At 45.0% G+C, this 13,238-nt stretch overlaps 1 protein-coding gene across 4 annotated transcripts in view; it reads left to right on the forward strand.

Moving 5' to 3' along the window:
- The window catches only part of RBM19 (RNA binding motif protein 19), a 233,193-nt gene extending 221,297 nt beyond the window's left edge, over positions 1-11,896 (forward strand). For 3 of the 4 annotated variants that reach the window (XR_013623829.1, XM_078780149.1, XM_078780150.1), the window contains 3 exons: positions 6,034-6,139; positions 8,570-8,690; positions 10,549-11,896. Coding sequence is in view for 3 of the 4 variants with exons in the window: in XM_078780149.1 (XP_078636275.1) it covers positions 6,034-6,139; positions 8,570-8,690; positions 10,549-10,640 (319 nt within the window). In the remaining variant the exon portion in view is untranslated. The remainder of the gene's footprint in view (positions 1-6,033; positions 6,140-8,569; positions 8,691-10,548) is intronic. The other variant, XM_078780152.1, reaches the window with a different exon arrangement.
- The last annotated feature ends 1,342 nt before the right edge of the window (positions 11,897-13,238 follow it).

Genomic DNA, 13,238 nt, shown 5'->3' on the forward strand with positions numbered 1-13,238 from the left:
ACTAAATTCAACCACCAAGTATTTTTGAGGTCAACATCGCCCAAAAGGTCAACATAGGCCAAATTTCTAAAATCCTCAATTTTCATCCAATTGATTTGAAATTTGAAGAGGACTTGCATATCTGGTCACTGAATTCAACCACCAAGTATTCTTGAGGTCAACATAGGCCAAATTTCTAAAATCCTCAATTTTCATCCAATTGACTTGAAATTTGAAGAGGACTTGCATATCTGGTCACCGAATTCAACCACCAAGTATTTTTGAGGTCAACAATTGTGTCTATCTTTTTTTTTCTTTTTTTTTTTTTAATCGATATTAAATTCTGGAGAGGACGCTGGCGTTACTTGTTCGCCGCTTCTCCGACTGGGTCATTGTACATAGTCTGCTTTTCTGGTGGTCGTGGCGGCTTTTTGGCCATTGGTTCTGCTCCCTGCTCGGTCCCGGCTCTGCTCCTGGCTTCGCCTGCCCGGCTCTTCCACTGTTGCCTCAGGCCCGCTCCCGGACTGTCCTGCGCCTTGTCTGCCGCTCCGGCCTTTACTGTCTTGCTCGCCGCTTCTCCGAATGGGTCATTGTACATAGTCTGCTTTTCTGGTGGTCGTGGTGGCTTTTTGGCCGTTGGTCTGCTCTCTGCTCGGTCCCGGCTCTGCTCCTGGCTTCGCCTGCCCGGCTCCTCCACTGTTGCCTCAGGCCCGCTCCCGAACTGTCCTGCGCCTCATCTGCCGCTTCGGCCTTTACTGTCTTGCTCGCCGCTTCTGGCAAGCCGCTTCGACCTTGGCCTTGTCCTCGTCCCCTTCGCTCCTGCCTGACATGGCTCTAAGGTACTCCGCTGCAAGGCTACTTCTGCTCAACACTTACTCCACCCCATCATGCATCTCTGCAATCAAATACCACGGACTCCTGCGACGACCCAGATATATTCATAGAGGCTCTGGTCATAAGTTTGTTTACTTACAAACAGGTCACTTCATTCCCGTACTCTGGTCAGCTCAGTGCACTCCCACTCATCGTCCCAGCGCACCTGGTCACAGCAACGCACACGATTGCACCTCATGTCTGCAAACCCTGGCTAAATCACCTGAGTTCATCCCCACCGTACAAACAAACATGAAGCTCACTCTGTTCAATACCCGGTCCCTCAACAACAAAAGCCTCATCCTGAACGACTACATTCTGGATAATAAACTGGACTTTCTCTGTCTCACTGAAACCTGGCAACAACCTCTAGACTACTTCTCACTCAACCTCACTACACCCAATGGATATTCATACATCAATAAACCACGCTCGGAGGGCCGAGGTGGTGGAATTGCCGTAATACACCGACAGGACATCAAGACCAGCCTCATCTCCATCTCATCTGCTCCATCTTTTGAACACCTGGCTTTTAATCTCTCTGGTCACACACAGTCAGTCATGGCAGTCGTCTACCGCCCTCCCAAACCACACCTGTCATTCCTGTCTGACTTCTCCTACTTTCTGACCCAGCTCTGTTCCTTCTCCCCCTCAATCCTCCTCCTCGTTGATTTCAATATCCACATGGACTCCAATGACTCCACAATAACCACTGACTTCATTGATTTACTCACCTGCTTTAACCTCACTCAACATGTCAACTTTCCTACCCATAACCGTGGGCACATTCTGGACCTTGTCTGCTCTACTGGATTAATTTTGCACCATCTCTCTGGCTCCGACCTCACCCTCTCTGACCACTTAGCCATCACTATGACCATCAACATCCCCACCCCAGCACCAAGGCATTATCGCACTATCAACTTCCGTAAGCTAAACGCTCTTTCACCTACCTCATTCTCATCCACCCTCTCTGAAAAAATGTCCACTTCTCCCTTCGTTGACCTCCACACCCCTTCTGACCTCACTGGCTACTACAACCACACTCTCTCCTCCTGCCTTGACCAGCTTGCGCCTATAAAAACCAAAACAGTTTCTTTCACCCATTCTGCTCCCTGGTTTACCCCTGAACTCCGCCTGATGAAAACTCGTGCTCGCCAACTTGAAAGACTCCGCAATAAAACAGGTCTCACAATTCACTCCCAAGCCTACAAGGACCACCTACAGCACTACAAAGATGCCCGCTCCCGCGCCCGCTCCGCCTACTACTCTCAAATTATCTACTCTGGCTCTGGAAACCCAAAAGCACTCTTCTCTACAATAAACAAACTCCTCAGCCCCCTGAACACCACCACCCAGTCATTCACAGTAGAAAACTGCATCTCCTTCCTTTCATTCTTCCAAAGAAAAATTGACAACATCTACAACAGCTTAACCACCACCGCACCCGCTCCCCCTCAAACCACCTGCCCCCCCTTATCCTGCCAACCCCTGTCTCAGTTCTCCCCAGTCTCCCCTACTGACCTCTCTGAACTCCTCATAGGAATGAAAACTGCCACCTGCACTCTTGACCCCATCCCCTCCAGCTTTGTCAAGGCCTCCCTTCCTGCTCTCTCTCCACTTATCACTGCAACAATAAACTCCTCCCTGTCTACAGGCATCGTCCCACCATCCCTCAAAATTGCTGCTGTTACCCCCATTCTGAAAAAACCTGGACTAAACCCTGACACCCTAAACAACTTCAGACCCATCTCCAACCTACCCTTTGTCAAAAGTTTGGGAACACGCTGTTGCCACTCAACTCAAACATCACCTCTCTGCCAATAACCTGTATGAAACATTCCAATCCGGATTCCGCTCCAACCACAGTACTGAAACTGCTCTCCTCAAAATCACCAACGACCTTCTCCTCTCCTCTGACGCCGGCAACCTCAACATTCTCATCCTCCTCGACCTCAGCGCCGCCTTTGACACCATCAATCACACCATCCTCCTCACCCGAATTGAAACCACCTTTAACATTACCGGCACTGCCCTCTCTTGGATCAAATCATACCTCTCTGACAGATGCCAGTTCATCTCCATCAATAACTGCAAATCCCCCACTGCTCCCCTCCCCCAAGGTGTCCCCCAAGGTTCAGTTCTTGGCCCCCTCCTCTTCATCCTGTACCTGTCCCCCCTTGGTCATTTAATCCGCCGTTATGGTCTCCAATTCCACTGCTTCGCCGATGACATCCAGCTTTTCATCTCCACCAAGTCCATCTCCACCGCCACCCACTCTATTCTGACAAACTGCATCACTGAAATAAAATCCTGGCTTCAAATCAACTTCCTCAAACTTAACTATGATAAATCTGAAATAATCATCATTGGCCCAAAAACGCTCACCAAGTCCACCCATAACTTTGCCCTCAACATCGACGGTTTCCCAGTATCCACCTCCCCTCACATCCGGAATCTTGGCATCATCTTTGACCAAACCCTCTCCTTCGACAAATACACGAAACAGATCACAAAGACAGCCTTCTTTCACCTGAAAAACATCGCCCGTCTCCGTCCATCCCTCTCCTCCACGGCTGCAGAAACCCTCATCCACGCCTTCATCACCTCCCGTCTGGACTACTGCATCAGCCTCCTCTATGGTTCACCCTCAATAATCACCAATAAACTCCAATACATTCAGAACTCCGCTGCCCGTCTACTCACCCATTCCCGGACCCGTGACCACATCACCCCCGTCCTTTATAAGCTTCACTGGCTCCCCATCCCCCAGATAATCCAGTACAAAATCCTCCTCTTGACCTACAAAGCCCTCCATAACCTGGCCCCATCCTACCTGACTGACCTCCTCTCCAGGCACACTCCCACCCGCACTCTGCTGGTACCAACCTCCTGACCCCCCCCCCCCCCCCCCCCCATCCAGACCAAATTCAGATCCTGGGGGGACAGGGCCTTCTCCATCGCTGCTCCCACCCTCTGGAACTCACTACCTCACACCATCAGAGACTCCTCCTCACTCACCACATTCAAAACAGCACTCAAGACCTACCTGTTCAACACTGCATTCAACATTTAACCCACAGCATTTAACCCCTGACTATCTCTTCTCCTTCTCTTTCCTTTTGCTTTGATTTTATTTACCTTTTGATTTTTGTCTTTTTGCACTTGCTTTTTTGTACTCTGTGAAAGTGCCTTTGGGCTTCTTGAAAAGCGCTATATAAAATAAATGGATTATTATTATTATTATTAACAAAGGCCAAAAGGTCAACATAGGCAGATTTCTAAAATCCTCAATTTTCATCCGATTGACTTGAAATTTAAAGAGGACTTGCATATCTGGTCACTGAATTCAACCACCAAGTATTTTTTAGGTCAAAATAGGCCAAAAGGTCAACATAGGCCAAATTTCTAAAATCCTTAATTTTCATCCAATTGACTTGAAAATTGAACAGCATTTGCATTTGCATATTTTAGATGATAATGAGGACAGTGACAGTGACAGTTTGAAATACCAACTTTTGTCCTGGAAGTCCTTGGTGTCCTTGTGCTTTATACTTCTCCCTCCCCCTTCCCACGCCTCCTCCCCCCGGGCCCTCTCCCTTCCACACATCTCCCTGCTCTCGGATGTTGTGTGTGTGTGTGTGTGTGTGCTTCCCCTTTTGCTCCCCATCTTGTCTTCCGCTCCCTCTTTTTGTGTATTTTGTTTGTCTGGTCGATTTGTTTGTGAAGTTAATGTTAGCTCTTTCACGAGCCTCGATTCAGTATACAAAAAAAAAAAAAAAAAAAAAAAATCTGCTCACTGAATACACCCACCATGTATTTTTGAGGTCAACATAGGCCAAAATGTCAGCATAGGCCAAATTTCTAAAATCCTCAATTTTCATCCAATTGACTTGAAATTTGAAGAGAACTTGCATATCTCGTCACTGAATTCAACCACAAATTATATTTTAGGTGAACATAGGCCAAAAGGTCAACATAGGCCAAATTTCTAAAATCCTCATTTTTCATCCAATTGACTTGAAATTTGAAGATGACTTGCATATCTGGTCACTGAATTCAACCACCAAGTATATTTGAGGTCCACATCGGCCAAAAGGTCAACATGGGCCACATTTCTAAAATCCTCAATTTTCATCTGATTGACTTGAAATTTGAAGAGCACTTGCATATCTGGTCACTGATTTCAACCACCAAGTATACTTGAGGTCAACATAGGCCAAATTTCTAAAATCCTCAATTTTCATCCAATTGACTTGAAATTTGAAGAGGACTTGCATATCTTTTCACTGAATTCAACCACGTATTATATTTTAGGTAAACAGGCCAAAAGGTCAACATCGGCCAAATTTCTAAAATCACCAATTTTCATTTGATTGACTTGAACTTCTTAGAGGATTTATATATATGGTCACTGAATTCAACCACCATCTATTTTTGAGGTCAACATAGGCCAAAAGGTCAACATAGGCCAAATTTCTAATATCCTCAATTTTCATCCGATTGACTTGAAAATTGAACAGCATTTGCACATCGAGTCACTAAATAGGGAAACTACCTAGTTTTGAGGCCAAAGGTCAACTCAAGGTCAACCTTCCAAAATCATTTTTCATCTGAAAAATCATCAATTTTCATCCTGTTGACCCGAGCTTTGATCAAGATTGTAAATTTTAATCTTCATCAAATGGACAATTTGCTGTATCAATGGAAAACTTTGGGGGGGGGGGGGGGGATTTTGCAAGTATCGTGCTACGCATGACATCTTCTTGTTTGTTTGTCTGTTCCTTTGTGAACAAAATATCTCAAAGTTGGTGACGGCTTCGGACGGAATTTGGCCGAGATGTAGCATATGTGACAAGGACGAAATGATTAGATTTTGGTGAAGATCTGGATTCAGATCTGGGTACTAGAATTTTTAAAAGTGATTCTTCACCATTGGGAGATAGAGCCAAAAGTGATACATAGCAGGATATCTCAAAAAGTTATGGATGGAATAGGACGAAACTTGTTGGACAGGTTGTGTGTGTGACAAGGAAGACTCTATTCAATTTTGGTGAATATCCGGATCCGGATCCGGATCCAGCTAGTATAATTTTAAAAGTGATTCTTCACCATTGAGTGATATGGCCAACCAGGCGGAGGTATGCTCTCTACTGATTCTCTCATTTTTCCCTCTCGTAGTGCATTTGGGGAAATAAAAATGGTCCGACTCCCAAAGAAGATGAGCGGATCTGGAACGCATAGAGGCTTTGCCTTTGTTGATTTTCTCACCCGTCGTGATGCCAAGGTCAGAAATTGGTTTGATGGGTACATCACCAACTCGCACCCCTCCTCCTCCTCTTCCCTTCACTCCCACATATCGGCCGGTGATGTCGTTCTCCACTGAGGGTGTCTTTTAAATATGGATGCATAACCCCAGGTCACCTGTGGGCAAGGTGTAGTACCTGTCAGCCCCCCTTACCAGGGTAACGGTCCACAGCCATGCAGTTTAAATGGCAGATGGCTCTGCACATCTGGTGGATGAGAGTCCAGTTGACTCCAACAGCATGGGCGGAAGATGGTGAATTCCCCAACGGTCAGCAGAGAGACGGAGAGGAGTGGCGACCCCCCGTCTATACCACACACTTACCCATGTGTGCCAGCCATATAAAGGCAATGCCATCTTTGCTCGAGGAGACTCGACGTCATCAAATATACATCGTCGAGGCTAGTGAAAGAGCGAATACACTGAATGGATCAGGAAGTAACAGACAAAAATAGGACACAAAACATGCATGCATTGGGTGGCCCAGATTGACACAGAAGGAAACTCCAAGGAGGGAGAACTGGAAAATTGTGAGGAGGGGGATTTCAGTGGAGTTAACGGGGGTATGAAAGATCATGGTTTTTGATTGCGTATGATCTGAGATGGTGGTGAACAGCTGTCTTGAAGACCGAGAGAGAAGAATGAGATTGAAGAGGATGTGGAAGTTGAATCCACAGGTGGTGAAAGAGGAACGAATGAGTGGAGGTGAGCAGTGATCTTGGATTTAGGTAGTTTCACAACAACAGGGTTGAGGGTGGACCATGTGAGCCCTGTAGAAACCTGGGGGTAGGGACAAAGCACGTAAAGAGTAGATTGTGCAAAACCAGAAAGGAGGAGGTAGAAGACAGATACCACCAACTTGTCTGTGATGGTGAAGTGATAGGCCCATAGACTCGGCTTCAGCGCTGGAGATACCAATGATCTTGAAGGCCTTGGTTTTCACAGCATCAAGCTGAGCAAGATGCGAGGCAGGGGAGCCTATCCAGCTGCGGATGAAGGCCTTGCTGATGTATCGGAGTTCAGGAATGCCAAAGAAGGACTTTATATGACGGAAGATGCCCAGTCGAGGCTGGCTTTGGTGGCCAACTTTGAAATGTGGTTTGCCCAAGAAAGATCATGGTTGGTAGTGAGACCCAGGAGTTTGAATGACTGAACTTCCTCAAGAGGTTTGTGAAGAAAATAGATAGGAGGGTTTGCCAGATGGTCCTTTCGATGGGAGGGTTTGTACATAGGTGTAGATAGGAGGGTTTGCCCGGTGTGGGAGTGTGAGATTTGTCAGGATGAAAATACATATTCCAAGTGTTTGACCATTGTTGGGCGAGTAGAAGCAGAATGTCCATGGTGGAGTGATTTTGTCTAAATCCAAATTGGTTATCTGAGAGGAGGTTGTTGGAGAAAAGGAATGATTTCATGGTGACTGTGATGATGGATTCCCTGACCTTGCTGATGATTGGAAGTAAGCTGATAAGTCTGTAGTTGAGGAGAACAGTTTTTGCACCTTTTCATGTGGGGCAGTGATGTCAGACTTCCAAGCAGATGGAAGATGACCGAGCGCAAGTGGCAGGGTAAAAAGGGCAGAGAGAGGATGTGCAAGAGCGTCAGAACAAGTTTTAGGATAGTTGAGCTGATGCCATCCAGTCCAGTTCCAGAGTCGGAGTCAAGGATGGAAGAAACCTTCTCCACCATCCTAGGTGCAAAAAACAGAGTTCAGGATCAGTTGGGTATGGCAGGGAAGGATGGGTACCGATGAATGGTCAGTCCTATGAACCAGATATCATCATGCCATGGCTACTATACTGAGAGAGGTACCAACACCCAGCCAGTTTGCAGGGTAACAATTGAAATTACCACATATGTGGGATAGTGAGTCAGGATGAGATATTAAAAGTTTGTCGATGTTGTCTCAGAGACAGAGAGAGATGTAGATGGAGTCGTCAATGTTGGGAGGACAGTACAACACAAAGATGAACAAGAAGTGTGAGTGGAGGTGAAGTCGCAGCCAGAGGTACTCATTGGGGTTGGGAGGTGTACGTTTAGTACAAGGGCAGTGAGAAATTGAGTTACAGATGTAAAGTGCAACTACACCGCCGGGGCGTGGTTCATGCCTATCATCAGATGAGACAGTAACCGGTGAGAGACACTAAGGAGTCTGGGAGGAAGGATTCCTTTAAACAGATGATATCTGGTTTATCAGCAGTGGCCTGGATTTGGAGATCTGTCAGGTCAGGTTCGAGCGGAGAACTCGGATGTTTGAGGTCCACACAGTTATAGATGGGGGGAGGAGGTGTAGGGATGGTGCAGGATGTGGGGGAGGCTTTGTGGAGGCTTGAGGTGGGATGAGGGGGGAGGATGGAGTGTGTGCGACATGTTATTCTTCAATTTATATTTGGTGGCGTGCACTTGTGCCCACAGAAAGCTATGGAGGCCCTGTGCCATAGTACGCATTTGTACGGTCGCCGACTGGTGCTGGAATGGGCAAAAGATGAGGACGGACTTGAAGCCTTGCGACGAAAAACTGCCGAAAACTATCACGGTACATGAGTAATCGCATTATCTTCTCATGAAAGTATTTTCCTTTGGTAAGAATACTCCAGCTAATAGGTTCTGGATTATGTATAATTAATTTCTCCTTTTTACATTCAACATCCTCCATGGTAGAAACTAATTTTATTTTTATTTATTTTTTTTACTTATTTTTCATTAAATAAACTTGGTGATTTGCTATTCTGGTACCTATATTGCCTGTTTCGAAAGCGTTTTTGTAAAATTATTTTATACAGGGCCTAAGGCGCATGGAAAGCTGTCACATGCATTATGAAGCACCCCATGCAGATTCCAGACAACACAGAATATGACATAAGACAAATACATCTAGAGAACAAAACACACATAAACCCCATTAGGCGGCATCCTCTGAGAGTTGGAGGGGAGAGAGGTTGGGGGAGGGGGGATTTCTTCGTAAAAGTAACTTCAGGGAGTACTCTGGCTACTGGTGATGCCATCCATTGGCAGCCTTTTTTTCTGGCAATCAGTGGGGCATTTAAAAGAGAACCTCTTGCCCCACTATCTACCTCTTTCCCCATGGGATGCCAACTAATGGGGTTTATGCATGCTCTGTCCTCTAAATGCTGAGTGCCAAGCAAAGAATCAGCACGCATCATTTTTCAAGTTTGATATGATTTCCACAATCAAAAATGTAACTGCTGATGTCCGTGTCTCAGAGTGAGATGCTCTCACCACAATATTGCTGAGTGTGTTTGATTTGCTTTAGTTGGGCAAATTTCTGTAGAGTGAATTTCATTTGTTAATTTCCAATCTATTACAGCTTTTGCTGATTGGTGAGGATAGTGTGTGGTCTCTGGTGATTGTGGGCTAGACATATAGCAAGATTATTTTTAATTTGGTGTCAAATGGTCTGTTTTTTTTTTTTTGTTTTTTTTTTGTATACAAGATCAAGGCTCGTGTAAGAGCTAACATTAAACACAAAAAACATAAACATAAACACAAAAAACAAAATAAATAATAAAGGGAGCGGGAGACAAGATGGGGAGAGAGAGGGAAGCACACAAGCACAACAGTAAAGAACATGGACATCGGGAGATCTGTGGAACGGAGAGGGCTGGGGGGGGGGGAGGAGGAGCTGGGGGGGGAGGAGGGGCTGGGGGGGGGAGGAGGGGCGGAGTGAGGGGAGGGAGTGTTGCACAAATTGACACTACTAGGAATTTCAGGAATGAAGTTGGAGATTGAAAGAGGTGGATTTGGGGTGTATTAACGGGGGTAGAACAGATCAAGGTTTTGGATGGGGGAAGATAAGAGATGGTGATGAACAGCTGTTTTAAAGACCTGGAAGGAGGGGTGGGATTGAAAGGAGTGTGGGAGTTTGTTCCAGAGGTGGGAAAAAGAGGAATGAAAGAGTGAAGGTGAGCAGAGAGTCTTGATTTTGGCAGTTTCATCAGAAGAGGGTTGCTGGCAGACCTTGTGCGTCCTGCATGAAAATGTGGGGGACAGAGCACAGACAGAGCTGGGGGAGCTCGGCCGGAGAGGAGTCGGTTGAAGACATAAAAGTATATCTGCGCATTTAATATCTGCTTATTAGTTAGGCATTTTACTTGAGTTGTATGGTTCATAGAAGGTGCTCACATGTCAATTGGAATAGAGAAAAATCTAACTTTTGTTTATTCCCTGTGTGGCTGAAAGCTATCTGTTGCCTTATAAGCTTGGGGCATTGAATAATGACATGACCCAAATGTGATAAGCAGATATGTTGCTGACCAAGAAACAATGCAGTCTCAACTGATTGCATGTTCTAAATCTCTCCAAAGCCATTGTGCATGATGGTACTTGAGAGCACGACCACTGTCTGAAAACCTTCCTGATTTTCCATGCTCCAGATATGCTTCCGAAGAAACGGCGCTCGGCCATCCTCGAGGACATCGTGAAAACGGTTGATGCAGAAGAAACTGACTTGTGGAAAAACTTGTGAAGACGGTATTGTTTTTAGCTTTCTAGAGGACTTTGGCAACGCAGTACAATTTTGGAACTGATAATTCCACATTTGTTACGTTTGTGTGAAAATATCTGCTTTATATCAATGCAATTTGTTTCACATTGAATACTATTTGTACTTTGACTCTCACGTTATGCAAAATATTCGTTGAAGGTGTAAAGGTCGTGGTAAATGAACAGCATAACGATTGTTGAAAATGCATTTTTGAAGTAGTATCGTTTTGATTTCATCGATGTATTCCTTTGCTTTCTTGATACTTTCTTTACCACCTCGAGAATTTATTTTTATTTTTTATCCAATGATACATTTTGTTCTGGATGTTTAATGCCGGGTTCATCCACCCTTCTGTATTCCTGCACTATGGCTACTTTTGCAAACCATTGGAGAATTTTGCATGCGTGCCTAGAATCTCAGAATGTTCGCTCAGATGTGCCCTTTGTCAGCAGGCAGGTGAAAGCATCGCTGCGGTGCCATGAGTTCATTTGTAAAATGTATATATTTAAGGAAACTGCATGTCTGGCTCAAATGTCCAATCACCGAAGGGGCGGGAGGGGAGTAATGGGAGAGCATGCTCTTGTACCAAGGAAGGAGGAATTTATGGCTTCCCACACACAGTCGCAGTCATAGATGGAATCATGCAATTGAGTCACTCGAATCGCTGATTGCAAACAGTATGAAAATGTTACTCCCGAAATGCCGATGTTTAATGGGGACCATTTTTGTTTCCACATTTGATCACGTTTGCTGATTGCCGCCTGGTGGTCCTTGGTGGATTATAATTGCAGTGATAACCTTTTTTATTATTATTATTATTTACAGTAAATGCTTTCCTTTTGTGACTATGTAAGCCAGGCCAACAACTTGCAGTTCAATCCTTCATGTCCTTTTTGCTCAAGACATGCTGTGCCCAAATGGCAAAACCGCAGCGTCGAAGGGTTGGGGGAGGGCTCAAGATTCTGATGCTCATCTCTAATTTCATAACATTTGCGTAAAAACATCATGACGTTCCATCTATAATCTGTACTATTGTGAAATCCAGTACCTGCTCAAAGAGACTGTGTGATATTGTGTCAAACAGTGCCGATATCGCTTAATGTGATGAGCTATAAGGTGAAGGAAATGTTCAAGCAAGACTATACATACTGGTCAGGATGACATGTCTGATCTACAGGAGAAACATCTCAAAACGCCACATCCATGGGAAATAATACAGCATTGACATATTCCACAAATCGAGTGCTTTTTTGTCTCCACACATTTCCCTTCTCACTCTCCCCCCCCAAATTTCACCTCTTGCCACCGAGAGTAAGCCCCAAATTGAAGTTGATTGAAATGCGTGGCTTGTCTCGATGCAAAGTTTCCCCTTTTGTCTAATGTGTCTTGTGTTGTATTTGTTTATTTCTATTTATACCGTGCTTTGGGCTCATGTGTCAGGCGAAGACTCAATCATAAACGATCTGTACAGCTGTCCTCATATGGAATCTGTCCACAGACGCGCTCCAGGGCAGCACGAATGGAAGTCTTTGTCCAAAAGGCTGGAAGCGCCCTGGCACTCTTGAAATACAGGCCGACTGTGCCGATTATATATTCATAGAATCCTAAATAAAGGTTCTCCTCCATCCCTTTTGCTCCCTGGGATGATGTATGGTTGCCGCTTGTCATAAACGCCCGCACATACGTCCATGCTGGACGCTGGCCAATGTTATTACAGCCCGTATCGATTTTTTTTATTTATATTTATTGCGGAGGCCTGCGATGGAGCAATCGTATTTGCACCTGCGTACTCCAGATCCGCAGCACAACCAAGCTGCCCATGTCGTCCCCTTTGGCTGGTGGCACACTATGTACATCAAAATATGTTTGGTGCTTTTTTGTGCCTCCTGCCTGGTTTGTGGTCTTCTGAGGACCTCTTCCTCTTCTTTTTTTATTATTATTATTTTTTTGTAATGGTTGTTCACACCTTTGGAAAATATTATTTGCTTTCATTACAATAGTTGTACACACACTCTCTACTTTGATGTATGAGTAGGGCAGGTAAAATGTCCCACTGCTTATTGCAGTTAGCAATTCCGAGGCATGTTTAAATGGCAAAATCCCAGCCTCGAGGCCCGGGGGCCTTGTTGCGGAATTGTCATCGCATTGTGTTTGTTTTGCTACTTGCTGTGGAACATATTCTTCATTGAGCAAAATAATGGCGTCTAAAGGGGGCGGAGCAAGGATACACGGAGGCATAACTCTTGCTTTGTACGTTTATGCCTCATGGTGGCACTTGTGGTGCAATCGATGAGTTTATCGAATCTTTTTTGCTTGGTGATCCTGATAATCAGATCGGACTATAAACTTTGTAGATGTGTGGAAACCGATACTCTTTCTTTTCCTCCAGGAGAAAACGTAAATCGTGTAAATAATAATACCCTTTTTCGGCATTAAAGATCTCAGGTTAATATGACGGTGAGGTATTCATTGCAGGTTATCAGCAGGTGCATATGATGTAACAGTAATCTAGTACATTGAGCAACACCCATAAAACAAACCAACATCTTGTAAGTCAGGGTGATGCTACTCTGTTATCAG

The sequence above is a fragment of the Myxine glutinosa genome, chromosome 6 (genome assembly GCF_964187855.1).
Source record: "Myxine glutinosa chromosome 6, kmMyxGlut1.1, whole genome shotgun sequence".
Lineage (NCBI taxonomy): Eukaryota > Metazoa > Chordata > Myxini > Myxiniformes > Myxinidae > Myxine > Myxine glutinosa.